At 36.0% G+C, this 24,822-nt stretch overlaps 1 protein-coding gene across 2 annotated transcripts in view; it reads right to left on the bottom strand.

Moving 5' to 3' along the window:
- Positions 1–24,822, bottom strand: part of COG3 (component of oligomeric golgi complex 3) — a 73,842-nt gene that overhangs the window by 24,761 nt on the left and 24,259 nt on the right. For both annotated transcript variants that reach the window (XR_013446964.1, XM_036071682.2), the window contains exons 9-15: positions 22,359–22,402; positions 21,766–21,892; positions 21,073–21,164; positions 19,667–19,806; positions 18,218–18,378; positions 6,449–6,554; positions 1,760–1,884 (exon numbers count right to left, since the gene is read on the bottom strand). Coding sequence is in view for 1 of the 2 variants with exons in the window: in XM_036071682.2 (XP_035927575.1) it covers positions 1,760–1,884; positions 6,449–6,554; positions 18,218–18,378; positions 19,667–19,806; positions 21,073–21,164; positions 21,766–21,892; positions 22,359–22,402 (795 nt within the window). In the remaining variant the exon portion in view is untranslated. The remainder of the gene's footprint in view (positions 1–1,759; positions 1,885–6,448; positions 6,555–18,217; positions 18,379–19,666; positions 19,807–21,072; positions 21,165–21,765; positions 21,893–22,358; positions 22,403–24,822) is intronic.

Genomic DNA, 24,822 nt, shown 5'->3' with positions numbered 1-24,822 from the left:
TTTATATGCTATTCGAGTTGTAACAATCAAATTTTAAATTAAAACCACTGAGTTTTAGGGGTGCCTGGCTGGCTCAGTTGGAGGAGCATATAACTCTTGATCTTGGGGTTGTAAGTTCAAGCCCCATACTTAAATAAATAAAACTTAAAAAAATTGTATCTTACTATTTCAGCAGCAAACTCCTAACAGTAAGTAAGTATAGACAACTCTAATCTTTCAAGATTGATAATCATATCATTAAACATTCTGGAATGCTTATAATAACTCTGACCTAAAATCAATGCATAATGTTTAAGGTAGTGCTTCAAAAAAAAAAAAAAGAGGTACTGCTAATTTCAGCAAATAAATAAAATTAGTCCATGGTTTCTTAGTCTAAGAAACACATGTAATCTTAATACTACTTATTAAGAATGTTGACTTAGGGGTACCTGGGTGGTTCAGTCACTTAAGCAACCGACTCTTGATTTCAGCTCAAGTCATGATTTCAGAGTTGTGAGATGGAGCCCCATGCTGGGCTCTGAGCTCAGTGGGGAGTCTTGCTTGAAATTCTCTCTCTCCCTCTGCCCCTCTCCCTGCCTCCCTGCCCCACACTTTCACTCTCAAATAAATCCTTAAAAAAAAAAAAAAAGAATGTTGATTTAAATGGAGTACAAAACTAAAGCCCAGGTGGCTCAGCTGGTTAAGCATCCGACTCTTGGTTTCTCCTTAGGTCATGATCTCAGGGTCGTGAGATCAAGCCCCATGTCGGGCTCAGCAGGGACTCAGCTTGAGATTCTCTTCCTCTCCTTCTTCCTCTCCCTCTGCCCCTCCCATCACTCGCACAAACGCACCCTTTTTTTTTTTCTAAAAAAAAAAAAAAACTAAAGTATATGCATTTAATAATAAATTTAATACTAAACAATGTATTATAGCCATGTGACACTGGACATTATCACTTAACCTTTCTGCATGTCTTTTTCCTTACCTATAAACTAAAATAGATGAATTAACCAGCAGTTTTAAACTTTTATGTGGTCATAGATCCCGCTGAGAAGCAATGAAAGCTATAATCCTTCCCCTCAGAAAGACACAAATATAAACATACAAACACAATTTTACTCACAATTTCAAGGTGTTCACAGACTCCCCAAAGGCCGCTAGTGAATTCTAAGGTTCTACAGAATGCACAGGGTAAGAATCCCTATATTAGGGGCGCCTGGGTGGCTCAGTCGGTTAAGCGTCTGCCTTCAGCTTGGGTCATAATCCCAGGGTCCTGGGATAGAGCCCCTCATCGGGCTCCCTGCTCAGTGGAGAATCTGCTTCTCCCTCTGCCCCTCCCCCCAGCTTGTGCTTTCTCTCTCTCTTGCTCTCTCTCTCTCCCTCTAATAAATAAATAAAATCTTTAAAAAAAAAGAATCCCTAAATTAGATTGATCTTAAACTTACCTCTGTATCTAAAAATCATATGATTCTAATTTAATACCAAACAAAATACTACATCAAGATCTTAAACTTAAAATTAAAAAATTTCACATGAGGGGCGCCTGGTGCCCCAGTCATTAAGCGTCTGCCTTCGGCTCAGGTCATGATCCCAGGGTCCTGGGATCGAGCCCCGCATCGGGCTCCCTGCTCGGTGGGAAGCCTGTTTCTCCCTCTCCCACTCCCCCTGCTTGTGTTCCCTCTCTCACTGTGTCTGTCAAATAAATAAAATCTTTAAAAAAAATAAAAATTTCCCATGAAAGAGCAATTTACAGTAAAGATATAACAAATGATACACGTACATCTATACATCTGTACAATTTGGAAAGACACACAAGAGTTCTTCGAACTGTAGGATACCACATTCCGTGAAGATCTGCTGGAGAAATTGTGGTCTGCGCTCTAGGATTGAGGGATTCTGTTGAACCTAAAAACCCAAATGGAAAAAGACACATTTCACACACATGGAGGTTTGTCTTATTTGCATGGTAAACATAAACTGTTTGTTCTTGTTATCACTAGCTGGAGGCATCCATTTTTTCCAGGTTTTTTCCCCTTTAATCAATAGTGCCACAGGAACCCATAGGAATCATGACAGCTGATATTTAACACAATAAGTGAGACTACACATAAATACATATATACATTCCAGCCTCACATATATATGCTTAACTCAAATAGCTACTCCAAAATTGTGATTAATCTTTATGGAATGGGGGCGCCTGGGTGGCTCAGTAGGTTAAGTGTCTGCCATCAGCTCTGGTCATGGTCCCAGGGTCCTGGGATTGAGCCCCGCATTGGGCTCCCTGCTCAGCAGGGAGTCTGCTCCTGCCTCTCCCTCTGCCTCCCCCCTCATGCTCACTCTCTCTCTCTCTCTCAAATAAATAAAATCTGGGGTGCCTGGGTGGCTCAGTCGGTTAAGCATCTGCCTTCAGCTCAGGTCATGATCTCCCAGTCCTGGGATGGAGCCCCGCACTGGGCTTCCTGCTAAGAGGGGAGTCTGCTTCTCCTGCTCTCTCCTTCTGCCTCTCCCCATTGCTCGTTCTTTCCCTCTCTCTCAAATAAATAAAATCATAAGTAAATAAATAAAAATCTTTAAAATAAACAAACAAAATAATCTTTATGGAATGAATGGACAGTATACACAAAAAGGAGGTAGATCTGTACGTAGTCATGTGGAAGCAAGTGGGAGCCAATGGAAGTGAGGAAGTGACAAGAAAATAAAGCAATGTTAAACAGGAAAATTAATCAAAGCTGGTTTGCTTGCCAGCCTTCCTTCCATGCTCTTAGCTGTATTACTTGTAGGCCTACTTAGTCTATCCAATTCCCAAGTGGGGAGAATTGTCCCCCCTTTCTCCGAGACAGAGCAGACACTCTGGTGAGGGTGAGGAGGAGCAGGTGGGGAGCTTGGTTGAGCAGAGACATCTTTGTAAGGGAAGCACAATCACTTCGGCTCAACGGACCAGAGTTCAAATGAGCCACAACAGCAGACCTAAAATAATACTTTAGAACAAGAGGGGATAATGAAATATGGATTGGGTATTAGAGGACATTAGGAAACTATTAAATGTTTTAGTGCAATAAAGTTTTAGGGTTATATAACAGATGTCCTTACTTTTTGGAGATGATGAAATACTCAAGAGTAAACTGGCAATGATGTCAATAATTTACAATGATTAGCAAAGATTGGGGTGCCTGGCTGGCTCTTGATCTTGGGGTCGTGAGTTCGAGCCCCGTATTGGGTGTAAAGATTACTTAAATAAATAAATAAACTTTAAAAAAATAAAATAAAATTATTAGCAAAAGAATATACGTATATATAATGTATATATATATAATGTGATAAAATATTAAGTCTTGAATCCAGATGCTGGGTAGTGGTGTTCACTGTTCATTGCATCGTTCTTTCTACCTTTCTGTATATTTGAAATCTTTTCAATAATAAAAAAACAAAAGTATAGCCAAGCAAAGCATAATTCTTAAAAAAAAAAAAAGAGAATGGCCTCTGCTTAGGAGGAGGTCTGGAGGTTGTGGTATAGATTTATGGGAAAAAAAAAGAGGAGAATGTTGTGGGTTAGTGCTTTTAATTTATAATTCTGTAAGCTTAATTTTTTGCTTTTCAAAAGCATGTAATATTTGTGTAATTTTAAAAACTCTTCTATAAAGCCTTACTTTAAACTAAAATATCTACTTTATATGAAGCTCCTTAGAAAGAATAAACTAGACAAATTGTATCAAAGAATATTTAGGAGATGAAGTATCTATGGTTGTACTAAGATTATGATATCCGCAGGATCCCTCCTTCAATATAAAGAGCCAAAAGGTACCCCCAAATAAAAGCTTAGTGAAACAAATCTATTTAAGTAAAACCAGAAGTTGGCTTATTTTTTTTTTTTTTCACTTTCCTGTTAAAAATAGTTAACAGTTAAAACAATTGACAGAGGGAAAGTTTACTTACATGACAATCCATCAAGAGGCGAGTGCCTACTGGCTGCCTCTCTTGAAGAGCAGGGCTCCTCCCTCCTGCAGTCTTCCTCCAGCATCCTCCGTGAGCCCCGCCCTCCCCTTACCTGCTCTATGTATGGAACAGGGCCTCTGCTTTTGAAGATACTGATAACCAGCCTCTTCACACAATGGTCCCTCCACTAATTTGCCCTGGCACCGAGTTCTACTACATGAACACCATGTTGTTTAAAGTCCTCACTTTGGAGGCTTCTATTTTCACTTCCAACATACCAAGAAACCAAGAATCAAGAAAAGTGATTACACTCTTTTTTTGCTCCCCTTGCCACTTGACTCAGTCTTGTTTTCCATCCCAAATTCTATCACCACTCTAAGTAGCATCAATAACCATATGGACAACCACATGGTTGTCAATTCCAAAGACCTTCGCTCCCTACCACACAGATTTTCTCATGACCTTCTTTCAGAACTACTTTATTACTTTCTACACTTTCTTAGTACTCCAAACTATTTCACCTCTTAATTATTAGATCTTAGCATCCCACTCTCCGACCACAATAGCTTTGTGATTTCCTATTTCTCAACCTTTACCCAAAACTATACTGCCAACCCCTCCACCTCTGACTTTAATCACACCCTATCCCCTTGCTTGCTTCTGACCTCTCTCGTTGTTGGCCCAGGACACTCCTCTACCTCCATTTGCTCTTTAATGTCAGCATCTGCTGAGGTTCTCTCCCCAGATTTCTGCTATTGTCACTCTACTCTCTGTCCTGGGGTGATCCTACACAAGCCCGAAGTGTCAATTACTCTACAATCTTTATGTCTAAATCAGTCCTCTTTATAGTTCTAGAGTGGTACTGTCCAACAGAAATACAACATGAGCCATAAATGTAACACATTATAATGCCACATTAAAAAAGTAAGAAGAAACAAATGGAATGAGTTTTAATGTATTTAACCCAATATATCTCAAATATCACCATTTTAACATGTAATCAAGACAAATTACTAATAAGGTTTTTTTCATTCTTTATTTCATATTAAGTCTTTGAAATTTGGTGTGTACTTTATATGCTAAAGCATATTCAGATGAGCCACATTTCACATGTTCAATGGCAGGTGGCTACCATATTGAACAGCATAGCTCTAGATGGATACACACAGATCCTCTCAGTTGTTCCACATGGACCCTGCTAAGTCTTTCTTAGCCCCCACATCTAGTGTGTCATCAAATTCTATTGATTCAAGCTTTTAAATAGATGCCTCATCTATTCACTTCTCTCCATCCCCGTCAGTGCCCTGGCTCAAACCTTTATCTTTCAAATGGAAAACAATCTCCTAACTAGTCTCTACAGTTCTGCCAACAATACCTTATTTATATTAAGGCCAAACATGGGTAAAAGAATAGACTTTACTGGGGAAAGGAAAAATGTATAAGACCAGGGTCAATAAGACAGAAATGTACTCTAGTCTCTCCAATAACTCTTGAAGAGGTTTATTAGGACCAAGGTGTATACTAGAAACAAAAGGTATATGAAGACATGGCACAGGTTCTATTTCAAAGGAGGAAATTTTAACCCCCTATGGGGCAAGTGTGATAAAATGGCTTTGCCAGACAGGGAATACTCAGGTTGCTTGGCAGTCTGGCTTTGAGGTATCAATTGTTCATAGAATAACACACAATACCTGATGGTGCCCTAAACCTGGGGATTTAGGGACAACTGGGGCTCTTTAAAGCCTCCCATTCTCACTACCCCAACTCCTAGTCAGTCCCAGCTCCATGAGGAGCTGAGCTTCAGTGTCTCCCTTACAGCTAGGAGGAGAGGGGAAGGGATATCCTGCTTCCCATCTAGCTTGTTGTCTACATAACACATAAATATCCAGGATTCTTTTGGACAATTTTGCTCCTTGCATAATGTGCACCCTAGTCCAAGCTATCCCAAACATTTTTATCAGTATCCTACCCCAGTCTCAGGCACTCCATGTATTTACAAAATGCAAATCTGGTGGTACAATTATGCCAATACACTATATTAGCAAGAAGTTCAAAGTCCATGAGACTATCACTGACACCTATCTGGCCTGTTTTATCTGCTCTTCCCTCCAAATAACCTATGCCCAAATATACCAAACCACTTGACTTCCCCAAAGCAACCATGGTCTTCCATTCCTGCCTGCCCTCCTCCATGCTCTTCTATCTTAAACAACCTTACTTCATCTGGCTCTCTCATTTTTGCTTTTATAAACCATATAGCTTTCAGACACCCCAACTCTCACTGAACCCACCTTCCTGCACTCAAAGCTCATCTCCCTTCATAATTCTGATGCCCTTCTACCATGGTCCAAGAGTGTACTGCCCATACCTTTAGCATGTCACCACTCAATTATATCTGTGGCTTATCAATCTCCCCCCACCCAAGTGTGGGCTCCTCAAAGGCACAAGGTGTTTCTCATGCCCAGAACATGGCGAGTCCTCAATAAAAGTTTAAACAAATGAATAAAAGCTGGGGTTGAACATCATAACATACCGGATTTTCTTAGATTATTAGACTCTGTTTCCTCTAACCGAACATCTGAAAACGAAGCTTCTGAAGGTACCTTCTTCTGTTCATCTTTTAAACTCTGTGCAATTTGCTATATAAAGAAATCAGAAAAAAGATGAAAGTGTAGTTTTCAGCTGTGTTTGCTATATGAACATATTCTTTCCATAAAGTTAAAAAAAAAAAAAACTAGTTAATAAATGGACCAATTAAGAGAACCACAGCAAAACAACCCATGGAAATGAAAAAGTTAAATTAGTATAGAGTGTCCCTACTCCTGGACATCTGGGTGGCTCAGTCGTTAGGCGTCTGCCTTCAGCTAGGTCATGATCCCGGGGTTCTGGGATCGAGCCCCACACTGGGCTCCCTGCTCTGTGGGAAGCCTGCTTCTCCCTCTCCCACTCCCACTCCCCCCTGCTTGTTCCTGCTCTCGCTATCTATCAAATAAATAAATAAAATCTTAAAAAAAAAAAAAAAAGAGTGTCCCTACTCCCATAAATACATACATAGCCTTTTGTGAACCATTAATTTCAGAACTATTACCAGGTATCTGCTGCAGGGTCATATAATACACAAGGCTCCTAGAGGAAGCTAATTTTCAACTTTACATTTAGAAACAAAATTTAAGACTGAATAGGATACATTCTGAATGTCAGAAAGGCTTTTTACAAGTAACCGGCCAATATAAACAACTGGTTTTCTCTTTACGTGAGAATAGCTACAGTAAGCTATTTTTGAAACCCTTCTTCGCTGCCTAAAGAATAACATCAAATACACACAGGTCACTAATTACTAAGTTAGTAATGAAAATCTCACTAATTTACACTTATAGTTTTATAAAGGTGGAAATACACAAAAATGAAGGACTAACACACACATAACTACTGCCAAAAGGAATGGCCAGAGAACTGTCTGGGAGACAGACTCCATTATCACTCAGGCCAGTCCTCTCACTCTGTATGCAGAAACCAGAAAGTACAGCCAACCCCTAAATAGCACACAAATGTCACAGCAGGATCACCTGATGCCCCTACCCCTCACCAAAAGAAAAACAAAGCAAGCATATTTACTGAAAGTGGTATCCTTAAACCAAAAGGTCCACACAAGAAAGTATCAGGATACTGGCCATGTGATGACTAAATAAACATATTAAATATATCACTAAATTACACTGGGAGAGCGACTTCTAGTAAACTTCATCACCTAACATCCTATCAGAACTATTAAAACAGGTATTCTGTCTATAATATAAAACTAATATTCATAAAGAAGACAAAGAAAGAAAGGGAAGAAGGAAGGAGAACACAATTCCCCAGACTGGACTGAGAAATAAATCTAGTCTTCATCATATCCACTTTTAAAGCCAAGGTAACTCCTGCAAATGGATTTGTGGCCTTAAAGCCAAGGTAACTCCTACAAATGGATTATCTATCTGTTCCCTGGAATTATTAGCAATATTCCTACTATAAGCCTGCAGAATAAAGAAAGCTGGGCAATAAACAAACTGCCCCAAAACTATATGCCCTACATACCATGTATCTGATTCCTACAAGGTTGATTTTATGTATTACTAAAAAAAAAAAAAAAAAAAAAAAGTACTATACAAATAATTAATATAACTACCCAAAATATAAATATAAATAGAAGTCAGGAGAAGGGATGAAAGTTGAGGAGAACATTCTTACAATAGGTAAGGGCAGTAAACTAAATAGCCTGGTATATTTCAAGCCTGTTAGCTTTAAAACAAACACACTTATTACAACACATTTATCAGTTCAGGCATTAAAATAGGTTAAGTTAAAATGCTGGTGAGGATGTGTAGCAACAGGAATAGGTTATACATACATATATTTATTTGCTCTGTCAGCTGAGAGGACCCAAAAGCAAGAACACTCTATAGGTATGAGCACACTTAAGCACCTAGACCTTATTTTCTAATACCATTCTCCAATAAAAGAAGCCAGGACTCCTTGGAGAAATGGCTGATTCTAGGACTAAGACTGGAAATAGACAAAATAAGCCTAGACCATCTTATAGAGCCAAGAGATAAGGAAGTGCTCATAAAACATAAACACACCTACAAGCGAGGGATATGTTCAAAGGGACCCAGGAACCAACTGAAAGAGCTCCCAATGGTCAAAGTTGGAACTATTTGAACAACAAATAAATAGCAGTGGACAATAACCCAAAGTATGAAATAAATATCCATGAGTTCATACTGATATCAGTAAGTGAATAAATACATACATACATACATACATACATATATATATAGAAGGAAAACGATCCCCTCACAGAAAAATTCCAAATAATGTATGTAAATACTTTGTCTCAAGGAAGCAGCATAGCTTGGGGAAAAGAGCAACTTCCCAGTGAAGAAACCTGACAATGCTACCTCAGCTAGGTGATCAAGGTCAGTATCAACAGTGTAAGTCATACTGAGAGTATCTACCCTAGATATGATGTGATAAAAATGGTACTTTGGGTTCTCCTCCAAAAATACGTAACACCAGTCTAATCTTGAGAAAAACATCAGACAAATTCCTATTGGGAGGCACCCTATAAAACTCTTAACCAATTCTCCTCAAAAATGTTAAATTAAAATCAGCAAAAACAAGGAAAGTGTGAGAAACTGTCAGAGCCAAGCAGAGCCTAAGAAGATATGAAAAACAAATGCAATGTAGTAACTATAAATGGATAATGGGATCCTGGAATAGAAAAAGACATTTTATAAAAGCTAAGGAAATGTGAATCAACTATGGCCTTTAGTTAATACCAATGTATCATTACTGGCTCATTAACCACAACAAGTGTACCACACTAATATAAGATATTAAATAACAGAGAAAACTGGATGTGGGGTACATGGGAACTCTGTAAGACCTTTTCAGTTTTTCTATAAATCTAAAACTGTTCTAAAAAATAAAATCTATTTAAAAAAAAAAAAGAAAAGAAAATCAGGATGTGTGACATCCAGGAGAAGCAGTCTAAACAGAAACAGGATGCTATCTGAGCCATATTTATAACTTAACAAAAAAGATTCCCACTTGATATCAAAAGGTGTGTTGATGAATATAGGATACATTTATGAAGAAATGGACTTTAAACCTATTTTTCATAGACAAATAAATTTAAGTCAGCACTCCTGCTGGAAGCCAATGATAATTAAGCAAGGATAGTCTGCAAACCTTACAAAAATTAGACTACATTTTTGAAAATACATTAGAAACGTGTAATGTCTTAGCAATATTATTTCAGGGGATATTTTCAAATTCACTAGTATCAAAATTTCCTTTGGAACTTTTCAAATAAAATAATCAGGCTACTGATAACTGCTCTTAAAATGTACTTTTATTTTAAATACTTTAGATATTTTCCAAACAAACTAGATCAAGTAATTTGTTTAATAAGTTAAAAATAGTCACATTCTTATAGGTAAGGGAAAATAAAAGGACCACACCCTTCATATTAAATTTAAATTAAAAAAAAGCAGACAGACACATCAAAACTCACCTTTACTAACAAGCCAAATGTCTTGTTTTTAAAAAAATATTAAATAGAAACTGAGAACAGATTGGTGGTTGTGGGAAAAGGGAGGAAGGTGGTCAAAGAGTACAAACTTCCAGTAGGAGATAAGTCCTGGGGACCTAATATACAGGAATGGTAATGACAGTTAATAATACTGTACTGTATGGGGCACCTGGGTGGCTCAGTCAGTTAGGCATCAAACTCTTGATTTGGACTCAGGTCACGATCTCAGGGTCAGGGGATCGAGCCCGGCGTCGAGCTCCACACTCAGCAGGGAGTCTGCTTGAGGATTCTCTCTCTCCCTCTCCCTCTGCCCCTTTCCCTGCTCGCACACACTCTCAAAATAAATAAAGTCTTTAAAAAATAAAATTAAAGAAATTTAAAAAACCCACAATACTGTTTGTATATTTGAAAGTTGCTAAGAGAGTAGATTTTTTTCAAGGTCTTACCATAACACACACAAAAAATGCAACCATATGAAATGATGGATGTTAATGAATATATTGTGATAAACATTTCACAACATATATGTATATCGAATCACTATATTGTATACCTTAAACTTATACAATGTTATATGTCAATTATATCTCAATAAAGGTGGGAAAAAACTAAAATTAAAAAACAATTTTTAACTGGTAATATATTTCACTCATTACTTAAATTTAAAGACAGTTTTAAAAAGTCAAATATTGTTTTTAAATATTTCAGGGGCTAAACAACAACAGCCACGGTCTACTATATGACTAGAAAGTCAAGTGCTTTCTAGCCATTATCTCTACTCTCACAGCAACCCCCAATGGTCAGTACTGTTACACCTACTTTACAAATAATGACACATATTCATAGAAACTAGGTAACAGCTACCGACTGACAGAGTCAGGACTTGAACCTAGGTCTGACTCTACACTTTCCCCATGCCATACAAATGGCAAACTTACATGGGAAAAATCCCCAGTCTAAAGGGATTAGCTCTTAGTTTAAAATCTTCAGATCTGTAGTTAGAATCAAAGGTTGAAGTTTGACAATAATCTGTATATCTTAGTAGGATATGATCTAAGGACAAAAAGAAGTACAAAAGATCTTGAATTCAGGAAGTTTGCTGCTAGTTATGGTGTTAACTTTGAAACTATTTTTAAGTATGTCGTAACCTGGAGCAAATGAATAAATAAACAGAAGGTACTGGAAGCCAGGGTTTCTCTTGTGAGAGAAGAGACATACAAATATGGAATGGGGGAAAATAAGGAAGAACCCTATAGAAATGGATTTGAATTAGAGGTTTCAGTATAAATTCATGATATTTAAAGTTATATTTTTTCTACCTCCGCCCTTTAGGGGTTAGAAGTAACGACATCCACTGCTAGCAATGAAAACACCTAACACTCAGATGTTGGTTTCTAAATACCACTCTCTTCCGTGTTAAGGGAATCAAAACTTCTTGGAGAAACAGGTGACTCCAGACCTAGGGCAAAGAATGTAAAGGGTAAGTACGTGGATCATCTTGTGCAAGAAAGCAAAGAAATCTAGTTTGACCAAGATAAAAAGAGAAAAAGACTCGAATTACTAGAATCACATATAGAGGGAATAGTAATACCAACCTTACAGAAATAAAAAACACAAATGTAACAACAATGAACAATATACCAACAAGTTAGATAACTTAGATGAAATGGAAAAATTCCTAGAAAAATATAAACTACTGAAACTGACTCAAGAAGAAAGAGACAATATGAATAGGCCTATAACAAGTGAAAAGACTGAATAATAAAAAAACACCCACAAAGAAATGTCAAGACCCAGACTGCTTCACCACTGAATTCCATCAAACATTTAAAGAATTAACTAATATTCTTCACAAACTCTCCCAAAATATAGAAGAGGAGGGAATACTCCCCAACTTACTTCACAAAGCCAGTATTACCCTGATATCAAAACCAGATATCAAGACAAAAGACATCTACCAGTATCTCTTATGAATATGGATACAAGTCTTTAACAAAATACTAGCAAACTGAATCCAGAAACATATAAAAAGATTGATATACCACAACAAATGAGATTTATCTCAGGAATGTAAGGTTGGTTTAATTTGAAAAACTGATTAATGTAATGTATCAATAGAATAAAATCACTAGATCATCCCAAAAGATGCAGAAAAAGCATCTAACAAAAACAAACATCATTTCATGATAAAAGCACTCAACAAACTAGGAATAGATGGGAACTTCCTCAACCTGATAAAGGGCATTATATGAATAACTCACAGCTAACATTATATAAAATGGAAAAGGCTAGATGCTTTCCCCTTAATATCAGGAATAATTAAGGTCTCATCATTTCTATTCAACACTGTATTGGAGGTTCTAGCTAGGGCAAATGGGCAAGAGAGATACATAAGAGGCATTTAAGTTGGAAATTAAAACTATCTCTATTTGCAGACAACGTGATCTTACGTACATACATACATATATATTTACACATACATACATAGAAAATCCTAAGGACTCCACTAAAATCTATTAGAATAAGTTAGTCCAACAAGGTTACATAATACAAGATCAGTATATAACAATCAAGTATATTTCTATACACTTGCAATGAACAATCAAAAAACAATTAAGAAAAGAGTTCCATTTACATTAGCTTCAAAAAGAATAAAATACTTAGGAATAAATTTAACAAATTAAGTATAAAATTTATTCTCTGAAAACTACAAAATATCACTGAAAGAAATTGAAAAAGATTTAAATAATTTCAAAATATCCCATGTTCATGAATTGGAAGACTTAATATTGTTAAGATAGCAATGCTCCCCAAATTGATCGACAGATATAATACAATCCCTAACAAATCCCAGCTGACTTCTTTGTAGAAATTGACAAGCTGATTCTAAAATTCATATGGAATTTCAAGGGACCAAGAATAGTCAAAACAATCTTAAAAAGGAAGAAGAAATTAGAATTCAAACTTCCTGATTGCAAAATTTATTACAAAACAATAATCAAATCAGTCTGATATTGACATAAAAACAGACATAAAGATCAGTGTAATAAAACTGAGAGTTCAGAAATAAACCCGGGGGCGCCTGGCTGGCTCAGTCAGTTGAGCATCTGACTCTTGATTTCGGCTCAGGTCATGATCTTGGGGTCCTGGGATTGAGCCCCGAGTCAGGTTCTGTGTTCAGTGGGGAGTCTGCTTAAGGATGTTCTCTCTCCCTCTGCTCCTCCTCCCACTCACGTTCTCTCTCTCATATAAATAAATAGGAAGGAAGGAAGGAAGGAACCAACCCAAAAATCTATGAGCAACTGACTTCAACAAGGGTGCCAAGACCATCCAGTAGGAAAGAATAGCCTTTCAACAAATGATGCTGGGACAACTGGACAGAATGCTGGGATAACAAATGATGCAAGGACAATATGCAAATCAAAATCACAATGAGATATTACTTCATACCCACTAGATGCCTGAAAGCAAAAAGTCAAATACTAACAAGAGTTGGCAAGTAGGTGGAGAAATCAGAACCCTCATACACTGCTGGTGAGAATGTAAACTGGTACAGCCACTTTGGAAAACAATCTGGCCATTCCTCAAATGATTAAACACAGAGTTACTATACAATGCAGCAATTCCACTCCTAGGTATATACACAAGAGAAATGAAAACACATGTCCACACAAAAATGTGTGCATGAATGTTTGCAGCAGTATTATTTATAACACCCAACAGGTGAAAGCAACCCAAGTGTCCATCAGCAGACGAATGAATAAACGAAATGTGATCTATCCATACAATGGCATATTATCCAGGCATAAAAAGGAATGAAGTCTAATACATGCTATAATTTGGATGAACTGTGAAAACATGCTAAGTGAAAGACATCACAAAAGACCATATGTTATATAATTCTATTCATACGAAATGTTTAAAACAGGGCAATCTATAGACAGAAATTAATGTCTGCCTCAGACTGGGGTCGGAGGGTGACGGCGAAAGGTACAAGGCTGCTTTCTGAGATGGTGAAAGTGATCTAAAACCAACTGTGGTGACGGTTGCACCTATCCATGAATATATTAAAACCCACTAAATTATAAACTCTAAATGGGTGAATTGTGGGGTTTATAAACTATAACTCAATAAAACTGTTTAAGAAAAAAGAAATAAGTCCTCAAAGATTACAGGGACATGTCAAAATGACAATGAAGCCATCTAAAGCCATCTAAAGGACAAAGAAGCCATCTTCCATTAGTCAAATCTGGGACAATTCTGAGCTTCAAAAAGAGTAATGGCAATAGATAATGACTTTTTAAAAAATTCCACTAGTCTACAAGGGTCGAGGGTAGGAAAAAAGGAAGGGAGAAAGAGAAATTAATTCTTTGCGGCAGAATGCCAACTAATAAATGCAGAAGAAATGGCAGATAGGAAATTTGCTACTCCCAACATAATAACAGATTCAGGCACAGATCATTAATGGTTGCAGTAACCACTGGGTAAAAAGATGCTGGGTAACTCACATAATCCCAAAGTATCATTTCATCAGTACTCACTAATTACAAAGAGGGGAATGTACTTTTATAATGAAGAAAGTTACCAATTACTACCTTAACCAATTGTGGAACATCCTGACATTATGTGCCTTTGATGTGATGAGATAAGTACACATCAGCTGTGTAGTATTCTTGCAAAAAAAAAAAAAAGAAAGAAAGAAAAAAGTTTAATCTGAATCTAAGTATGAGGAAAACAATCAGACAAATCCAGAATGTGGCACATTCTACAATAAAACTGGCTTGGTCTCTTCAAAAAAACCAATGTCATAAAAACAAAAAACAAAAACAAAACAAAAAAATAGGTGGGGAGAAACATTAACCTTGACTGGATCCTACTTTTTAAATTTTTTGATCCTGTTTTAAAGACAGCTGAAGGACAACTGGAGAAATTTGAATATGTACTGCATATAAATAATATGTTGAATTAATGTTAATTTTTATATATGTAAAAATAGCATGTGATTATGTGAAGAATGTTTTTATTCTTAGGAGAGTAAGAGTTGAAGTATTCAGAAGTGAAGTATCACCATATCTATAATTTACTTTCAAATGGTTCAGCAATAAAACTTATACACAAAAAGATAAAGTAACTGGGACAAAACACTAACACATAGTAAATCTGAAAAAATTCCAGATTCAACTGAATATTCAATGATATCAAGATAGGAACTATAATAATGTTTTTAGGTGTGACAGTTATCACGGTTATGTTAAAATGAAAAGTGCCCTCACCAAAATAAACAAGTAGGACTACCATCAAACTAAAAAGCTTCTGCACAGCAAAAGAAACCATCAACAGGGGCGCCTAGGTGGTTCAGTCATTTAGCGTCTGCCTTCGGCTCAGGTCATGATCCCAGGGTCCTGGGATTGAGCCCCGCATTGGGCTCCCTGCTCAGCAGGAAGCCTGCTTCTCCCTCTCCCACTCCCCCTGCTGTGTTCCTGCTCTCGCTCTCTGTCAAATAAATAAAAAAAATCTTTAAAATAAAAAAAAAAAAGAAACCATCAACAAAGTGAAAACATGACTTACAGAATGGGGAAAAATATTTACAAGCCACGTATCTAATAAGGAGTTAATATCCAAAATGTATAAAAAACTCATACAACTCAGTAGCATAAAAACCAAATAACCCAATTAAAAATGGATGAAGGACCTAAATCAACATTTTTTCCGAAGAGGATATACAAATGGCCAACAGATAATGAAAAGATGCTCAACATCAACAACCATCAGGGAAATGCAAATTCAAACCAGAATGAGATACCATCTCAAGCCTGTTAGAATGGCTACTATTAAAAAGACAAGAGATAACAAGTGTTGGGATGCTGGGTGGCTCAGTCAGTTAAGCCTCTGCCCTCAGCTCAGGTCATGATCCCAGGGTCCTGGGATAGAGACCCCCCACATCGGGCTCTCTGCTCAGCAGGAAGCCTGCTTCTCCTTCTGCCCCTCCTCCACTCGTGTGCGTGTGCACTTGTATGCTCTGACAAATGAATAAATAAAATCTTTTTTAAAAAAAAGGTTAACAAGTGTTGGCAAGGATGTGGAGAAAAGGGAACCCTTGTGCTCTATTGGCAGGACTGTAAATTGATGCAGCCGCTCTGGAAAACAGTATGGAGGATCTTCAAAAAATTAAAAATAGAACTACCATATGATCCAGCAATTCCACTTCTGGGAATATATCCAAAGGAAATGAAAACACTAACTAAAAAGGATATCTGCACCCCCACGTTCACTCACAATAGCTAAGACACGGAAACAACCTAAGTGTCCACAAATGAATGAATGGATAAAGAAGTTGGGTATACAGACAGTGAAATATTATTTGTCCATATTAAAAAAAAACAAAACAAGGAAATCCTACCATTTGCAACAACATGGATGGACCCTGAAGACATTATGCTAAGTGACATAAGCCAGAGAAAGACAAATACTGTATGATCTCACTTATATGTGAATCTAAAAAATAAAAAAAAAACAAAAGTACAAACTTTCAGTTACAAGATAAATACTAGGAATGTGATATATATGATGACTATAGTTAACAATAAATACTGTATAGGGGCGCCTGGGTGGCTCAGTCGTTAAGCGTCTGCCTTCGGCTCAGGTCATGATCCCAGGGTCCTGGGATCGAGTCCCACATCGGGCTCCCTGCTCGGCAGGAAGCCTGCTTCTCCCTCTCCCACTCCCCCTGCTTGTGTTCCTGCTCTCGCTATCTCTCTCTCTCTGTCAAATAAATAAATAAAATCTTTAAAAAAAAAAAAAAAAAAAAAAAACAATAAATACTGTATATAGATAGGAAAGTTGTTCAGAGGTAGATCTAACAGCTCATCACAAAGAGAAATTTTTCTTTGTATTATTATCTATATAAGATGATGGCTGTTAACTAAACCTATTGGGGTAATCATTTTACAATGTATGTAAATCAAATCATCATGCTCTATGCCTTAAACTTACTGATATATGTCAATTACTTCTCAATAAAACTGGAAAAAAGACTTCACTGCAAAAAATAAAATGTGCCTTACCTTTTAAAGCTACCTACTGAAGTATTTACTGATGAAATGTTTAGAATTTGCTCCAAAATAACTAATGGTGTGGAAAGGAGTAATGGAGCTCTAAGTGAAATAAGACTGGCCATGTGGAAGCTGGGGTAATGATATGTAAGAGCTCATTATATTATTCTCTCTACCTTTTGCTTATATTTGAAACTTCCTTTAAAAAAGTTCTAGGTTCTGGGGTGCCTGGGTAGTTTAGCTGGTTAAGTTGATTCTTGATATGAGCTCAGGTCTTGATCTCAGGGTTATGAATTCAAGACCCACGTTGAGCTCCACACTGGGCATGGAGCATACTTAAAAAGAAAAAAAAGTTCTACGTTCTAATTTTGGTTTAGCACTAATATCCTCAGCATTATTTAAACTCTGTCCAGCACTCAAAGAAAATAAAGATTCATATGTAACTAAATCAGTGAGATAAATGATCAGTGAGGTAAATCTAACTCTTCAAACCATAAACTGGCCTTAGGTACTGTAGAATTTTGAGGAGATGGCCTTCAGGGTTTTTATGAGACAGCAGGACACGTGGTTACGCGACAATCAACTATGGTGGCTCCTATGTTATCAACCCTCTTTTTGCCATTTATTTAAAAATAAGAGAAATCACAGGAAGCACAAATTCAATTTAAAAACTGAGAACACAGGGCACCTGGGTGGCTTAGTCGGTTAAGCGTCCTACTCTGGATTTCAGCTCAGGTTGTGATCTCAGGGTCGTGGGATCAAGCCCCATGTTGGGCTCCATGCTCAGGAGGGAGTCTGCTTGAGATTCTCCCTTTCTCTCTCCCTCTGCCCCTCGCCATACTTGTGCATGAGCACACTCTCTCTCTCTCTCTCTAAAGTAAATAAATCTTTTTAAAATAAATTGAGAACGCTTATTTCCTAGAAAAGGGGAGGGGAACTAATTATAAAATATAACTTGAAGGAAAAACAACGTAACAGATCATTTTGTTCAATTTTTTAAAATTTTATTTCCTTAAAAAAAAAATTTTTATTTCCTGTGACTTTATGGCAAGTTTATCTTGATTTTACATCTTGAATGGGAATTAAAAAGAAAAATCCTATTTTCACTAGTACCAAACATCCAAAAGGTATATGGGGCTGAGGGAGAGATCAAGATCAAATAAGGGAACCCTACCTCCATCATCACCAACTTATCAGGATATGCCAGATCTCCAGGAGCAGGTTTGTACCCCGTGATGTCTGTCTGAATGTAGATGTGGGTTCTGTAGACGAGGCGCTCTTGTACATCTTCTAACATCTGCTTTACTCCAGCTGCAAATGCTCCCAGTTGTTCAGCTGATAAAAAAGTGTAATCATCCATTCCTTTATATTTAGAAAAATACTTTCTTTAAACAAGCAAAAATATTACTCAAGTGTCCAGTAGTAGTAGGAAGCATTTTTGCCTCGGGGACTGTGGTTGCATTCTATTTCAGTATGACTCAATGACCTCAGAAAAATTTAATAAATGTCTTTCAATTTCCTCAAATTTAAAATTGGGAAATAAATTTGCCCTTATACCTTCTTTCTGAGACTCTGTGATATTATTTCTATTATTAATATAAATACTAAAGTCTGAATTTTAAAGTGTTTTGTGCTTTTTAAAAGTTATCTCATTCAGCGTCAGACCAATCCTGAGAGACAGCTAGGGCAGCTTATTAGTTGGGTCATCATTCCAATTTTACAAATAAATTGAGTCCCACAGATATTAAATGACTTGTTAAGGTTTCCACACACACACACAAAAAAAAAAAGAGTAAAAAACTAAAATGAAATGTGAGTTTATATAGAATTTCTGCATTCCTAAGACGCTTTCAGTGTTAAGACAAACCATTAATTCCGTAACAGCTTTCCAAGGGCTGGGGAGTTGTAGACACTACATAATAACATAAATATTCAAGTTAATTTAATTAAGAAGCATTAATGTGTAAGAAAATACACATCTTAGAATGAACTAAATGCAGCAGAAGAAACTTTGGAACCATAACAAACCTATAGTGTCTCCTAAGGAAAGTCAAAGTGAAAACAGTAATTTCTGCCAATAAAATAATTACTTGAAGGGTTTTTTTTTAAAGTTATTTAAGTCATGTTTTCTATGACAATCAAATCAAATATTAAAGAATGTATCAGATGGTTAGAGTTTTTCCAGAGAATTGCTTTTATTTGTAATTTCAAAAAAGATAAGTCATTATTATGTATGTACACTAAAATAATTTCCGTTTTAAAATCAAGAGTATACAATATAGTCAACGACTCTAGGTATTTTGGTTAAGAATGTTATTAAGAAATGTCTAATCCAAAACTGACAGTTCTCTCTGGATTTCAGATGCCAAAAAGAAAAATTAACTATAATTATTTTATTAATAATTTTACCCAGATTTTAAAATTCTTTCCCCATTTAATTTGTACCTTTAGTCAAAAAATAGGGTGCATCTTGATTTTAAAAGGGACAAGTCATCAACCCAAGCTATAAAAATAATAAATTTATATAGGTGAGTGGGGTAGAGGATAGGAGGTTTTCAAATTCACTGAGCCACAAATATAATTAAAAAGACTTTTGAAATTATCATTTCTAACTATCATTTACCATTGTTCTGTACATGATCTTCAAGCACCTCATTTTTAAGAATCCCACAAAGTTCCGATAGAGTCTCTAAGTGAATAACATGAATGATCAAAGGCCTGAAGACGTCATACAATGACACACACAGTTTCTCCAAAAGTTCACTAAAACGAAAGAATAAAACATGGCTATAAGTAGTAATCTTTTCAGAATTTTCTCATAGTTTAAAAGGTATCACTGATTTCTTCTAGCCAATAAAAATAAAAATCTACTGGAAAATAGTGCATGGGAACATTATATAATGAGAACTCAAAGGGTGAAAGTAATACTGTAGATTTTTCTTTGCTTTAAAAAGCTCAAAATCCATAAGCAGTCTTCAGCAGCCACTCCAAAGTAGCTGTCCCCAGCCTAATGTCAATTCATTACAACTTTATTTTAGCAATACTTTATATATGTCCACAATAACAAATATTTTGATTTAATTACCCTTTTATATTCTACATCATTTGTGAGTCAAATGTAACATTTTCCCTAGGAAAGATGAATTGAAAATTCTTGAATACTTGGATTTAGATTAACAAAATTCAAAGTACTTGGACATAAAAGTATTTTTGACAATTTTAAACATTTGAAAGGAAAAACTTAAGTTGTCTATATTCTTCAAACTGTCAACAGTACTCTTCTATACATAGCATTTCATCAGAAGTATCAAAACTATAAGATACATCTGTCTCTTCCTCATTACAAAAGTCATAATCTTAGAAACTTTTAAGAGTCAAATCATCAATATGAAGAAACCAAAAGTGACTAACACAGGAGCTGAAAGACACTTTGAGAAAAATAAGGAAAAGGTATTAAATAGTGTCTGTATTTTTAAGTGTCTTTCATTGGTTAGAACCACAGAATTTTTTAACTAGAAGGAATTATTATACTTAGCAGAGATAAAGGGATATAGGCTTCTTATTATCATACCATATTGTCTCCACAGATATATTACAAATAATGTAAAAGCATGTTGGCCTTTAAATTGCACATTTATTGGGGCGCCTGGGTGGCTCAGTTGGTTGGGCGACTGCCTTCGGCTCAGGTCATGATCCTGGAGTCCCGGGATCAAGTCCCGCATCGGGCTCCCTGCTCAGCAGGGAGTCTGCTTCTCCCTCTGACCCTCCCCCCTCTCATGCTTTCTCTCTCTCATTCTCTCTCTCAAATAAATAAATAAAATCTTTAAAAAATAAATAAATAAATAAAATAAATTGCACATTTATTTTAAAATAACCACTGTTCCATCCAATAATATTCTGTTCACACACTCACAAAAGTTAAAACACTCTGCAGTTGACTTTAAAATACTCCTATAATATAGTAAGTCATGATGGTCATTAGCAAATTAAATCTTAAAAACAAGAGTTAAGAGTTTGTGTACCACCCACTCTAATTTTGATGTTGGTTTTGTGAAAAATTCATTGTAAAGCTGGTGCTCATCCTGGCATACGTGGACCATAAAGGCACAGCCACTGCGAATCTGCAGGAAATAAACACACATTACCTACAGTTAAAGACACACAATGATCCCAGCATTTATGAGTAAAACAAATATTTTATTTGCACTGAGGTTATGCACATATATTCACAAAATAACTCATTCAAGATCAGAAAGTGGCTGGTTTTCAATGGTTTACTGCATAATGTGAATATGGCTCATTTTTATTTTCTTTTCTAAACTTTTGACAATGAAAATAAATTACTCTTCTAGTTGAAGAGGGGGTATTTAATAAAAGAATGTTTATGTATTTTTCCATAATATGAATTAAAATCGCTAAACAAAAGGCACTTCCTACAGCAAAAATTAAACTAAATCGTCAGTATAAATCCACAAACTCTGAAGCTTCATCTTTCAAGGAGTAATACTTGTTTATGAGTCTTCATTCTTCAAAAAACAGATCAAAATGAGAATATTTTAACAAGCTGAATGCTAATTATAACCTAGATTTCTCATAACTGAAAGAAAAATTCTTTAAGCTTGTTGATATAGGATCCAAAACTTATTTACCTAAATACAGCTTCGAACATCAAAATATTTCAGAGGAAGGTTTAACTATCAATCAAAACTAGCAGACGCTTACCAAGGCACAATGATCTCTATTATTCTGGCTTGTTAACTCTGTTACAGTACAAGTGATGCTAGGGCCCAAAAGGAGCTCCCGCTGGTCAAGGTAACACTGATGGATGTCATTTAGCAGTTGTTGGTATCTGATGAAAAGCAAATGAGATTGGAGTATAAACTTCTGATTTCAGATATGTAAATTAAATCTGATCTTAAATCCCAGGTTTCAAAACCTCTAAAGCAATAAGGTCACCTCTCATTTGCCCACATTAAATACTAGAAATATTTATGTATGAAAAGAGATAAAATAAACCATAATGAACTGTGGCTCAAAAACTATAATTTTTATTCTTTTAAAAAAAGATGTATCTCCCAAGAGTAGAGAAAGATCTTACATCTTTGAAATTAAAAGCAAATCCTGCTATGGGAAAAAGAGATCCCTTGCAAACTCAAAAGTCAGGTCTACAACCTTTCCCCAAAGTAAGTTATGTGCTACAAGAAAAAGCTTGCATAGTATGGAAGGTAATTGCTCAGAAAATATCAGAAACATAACAGATTTGGAAAAATGGCACATCATGAAGAAGGTAATTTAAAGAACTTCCAGGTACTCACTCAGGTATTTTTTCAGATCGCTGTTCTATTTGTTCAATAAGAGTCTGCAAAATAAATATATATTAAAAATACATCTGTTTTAGATATACTTTTAATTACTTTCTGATTTTAACAAATACATGCTAATGTTAGAAAATCTATAAATACAAAAAAGCTGAAACATAAAATCACTTATAAATACCACAAAATAACCACAACTAATATTTTAGAATATTCTTTCAGGTTTTTGTATACACACACTATAGTTATTATATTAAAAAAAAAAAAACCCTGGAATTATACATTCAACATGATAATCTGCTTTCAAAAAATTACATTTCAAAACATCATCCTACTCAACATCAAATGAAAACATATGGAATGCCTTAGCATAGTGCCTGGCACCTAGTAAACACTCGATGCATAATAATAATAATTGTTATTATTATTATTTTAAAAAAACATTATTTTAAATGGCCACATAATATCCCCTTAGGCAAATGTACCATAAGTCAAATATTGTGTTAGACTTCTAGACTGTTTCCTGAAAAGAAAAGTCTAGTGGTTAGGAGCTCTGGGCCTGGAATGAAACTTAGAGGGTCTGGGTGCCAGCTCCCCAGGAGCTGTCTGAGCCCAGGAGAGCGGGCTCACTTCTGAGTTTCCACTTCCTACCACATAAAGCAGGTATAATAACAGTATGTACTTCCCAGCTGGGGACCCCAACACTGGGTCAAAATACCTAAAGGGGCTTTTGCTCCATTCTCCTAAAATGTTTTTTGAGGAAGGAATTGATTTACATCTCTATCAGCAGTATTGTCTGCCTCATCAAATTCTCAAAAGCACTGACTGATACACCTTAATCTGCCATTGTCTTAACAAAAAAAAAAATGCCATCTAACCTTAAACTACATGTATTCTCCACTGAGGCTACAGATGCACTCACAGTTAATGAACCATTTGCATTTTCTTTGCGTAATCTGGTCATTTATATATCAGATATTCATCTTTCTTACTGAGTTAGAAGCACTCTTAGCATATTAAAAAATATTAACCTTCTTACTTATCTGTTGCAAACATGCTAGTTTCTGCTTTTCTTTGGCTGTTTAAAATTCAGAAAATGTAATTTTTATATCCTGAATCTTTTACTCTGTAATTTTTTTCCCAATAATTTCTGCTAGGTTTTTTTTTTTCCTGCTTATTTTTACATTTAACTCTTTAGTTCATTTAGAATGTATTTTGGTAATGTTATAAAGTGAAGAGCTTACTTTTTTCCCCCCGAATACTTAGCAAATCTTCCCAATACTATATAGAAAACTCTAACCTTTCCTCTTTAAGATTGATTTCTTTATATACTAAGTTCTAGAATTTCTCATTCCAATGATCCACCAATAAATTCTTGATCAGTATCAATGTATTTTTCAAATTTACTTGTGTAATTAGTCTTGCTTATTTAGTATACTAGATTAATTTTAGCATCATCCAAAAAGAAATTCCATTGGAATTTTGTTAAGATTATATTTGACCCATAAATAATATTAAAAGGAATTGACATTTAAAAAATTAATGGGTGGCGCTGTCAGTTAAGCGTCTGCCTTCAGCTCAGGTCATGACCCCAGGGTCCTGGGATCGAGCCCCGTACTGGGCTCCTTGGTCAGCGGGGAGCCTGCTTCTCCCTCAGCCTGCCACTCCCCCTGCTTGTGCTCTCTCTTTCTGACAAATAAATAAATAAAACCTTTAAAAAAAATAAAAAATTAAGTCTCCTTAACCAGGGACAAGAGAGGCTTATCATTTACTCAATCTCATAATTTTCTGTCTAGTTTTGTCATTTTCTTCATCGTTGTATTTCCATTAAAGTTGTTTCTAGGTAAGTATTTTATGCTATCTGTCACTAATATAAATAGGACTCCATCACGTATATTAACTGGCTACCATTGGTAAATGGCATGTAGGAAAGCCACTGATAATTATATAATCATTTTATATTCATTTACCACACTGAGCTATATCACACTTATCTATACCATTTCTAATCAAATTTTTACCATTGGTATTTGACTACTAAGCAAAAGCAACCAATCAGGCACAATCTAAACCTTATACCATCAATGAACCACTCTTCTCCTGTATCTTCTATAAATAAGACCAAGTTTTTCTTATTTCAAAAAACAAAAAGCTGAGGGAGGAGTTAAGATGGCAGAGGAGTAGGGAGACCCTACGCTTGTCTCGACCCTCAAAACACAGCTGGATAGCTACCAAGTCATTCTGAACACCCAAGAAATCAACTGGAGGTCTGAGAGAACAAAAACTGCAGATCTACAAGTAAAAAGCAACCACCTTTTGGAAGGTAGGAGGTGCAGAGAGTTGACTTGGGGGAGATATTACTGTTGGTAAGGAGGTGGGGAGGGAGGCCTGCCTACCGAGCCTACTGTAAAGTATTAGAAGCAGCAGAGCACAAAATCTGAACTTTTAGAAGTCCTCTACCATG

This window comes from Halichoerus grypus, chromosome 4 (genome assembly GCF_964656455.1).
Source record: "Halichoerus grypus chromosome 4, mHalGry1.hap1.1, whole genome shotgun sequence".
In the NCBI taxonomy this organism is placed as follows: domain Eukaryota; kingdom Metazoa; phylum Chordata; class Mammalia; order Carnivora; family Phocidae; genus Halichoerus; species Halichoerus grypus.
The sequence above is the reverse complement of the archived record's forward strand: the minus strand, read 5'-3'. Positions and strand labels throughout refer to the sequence as shown.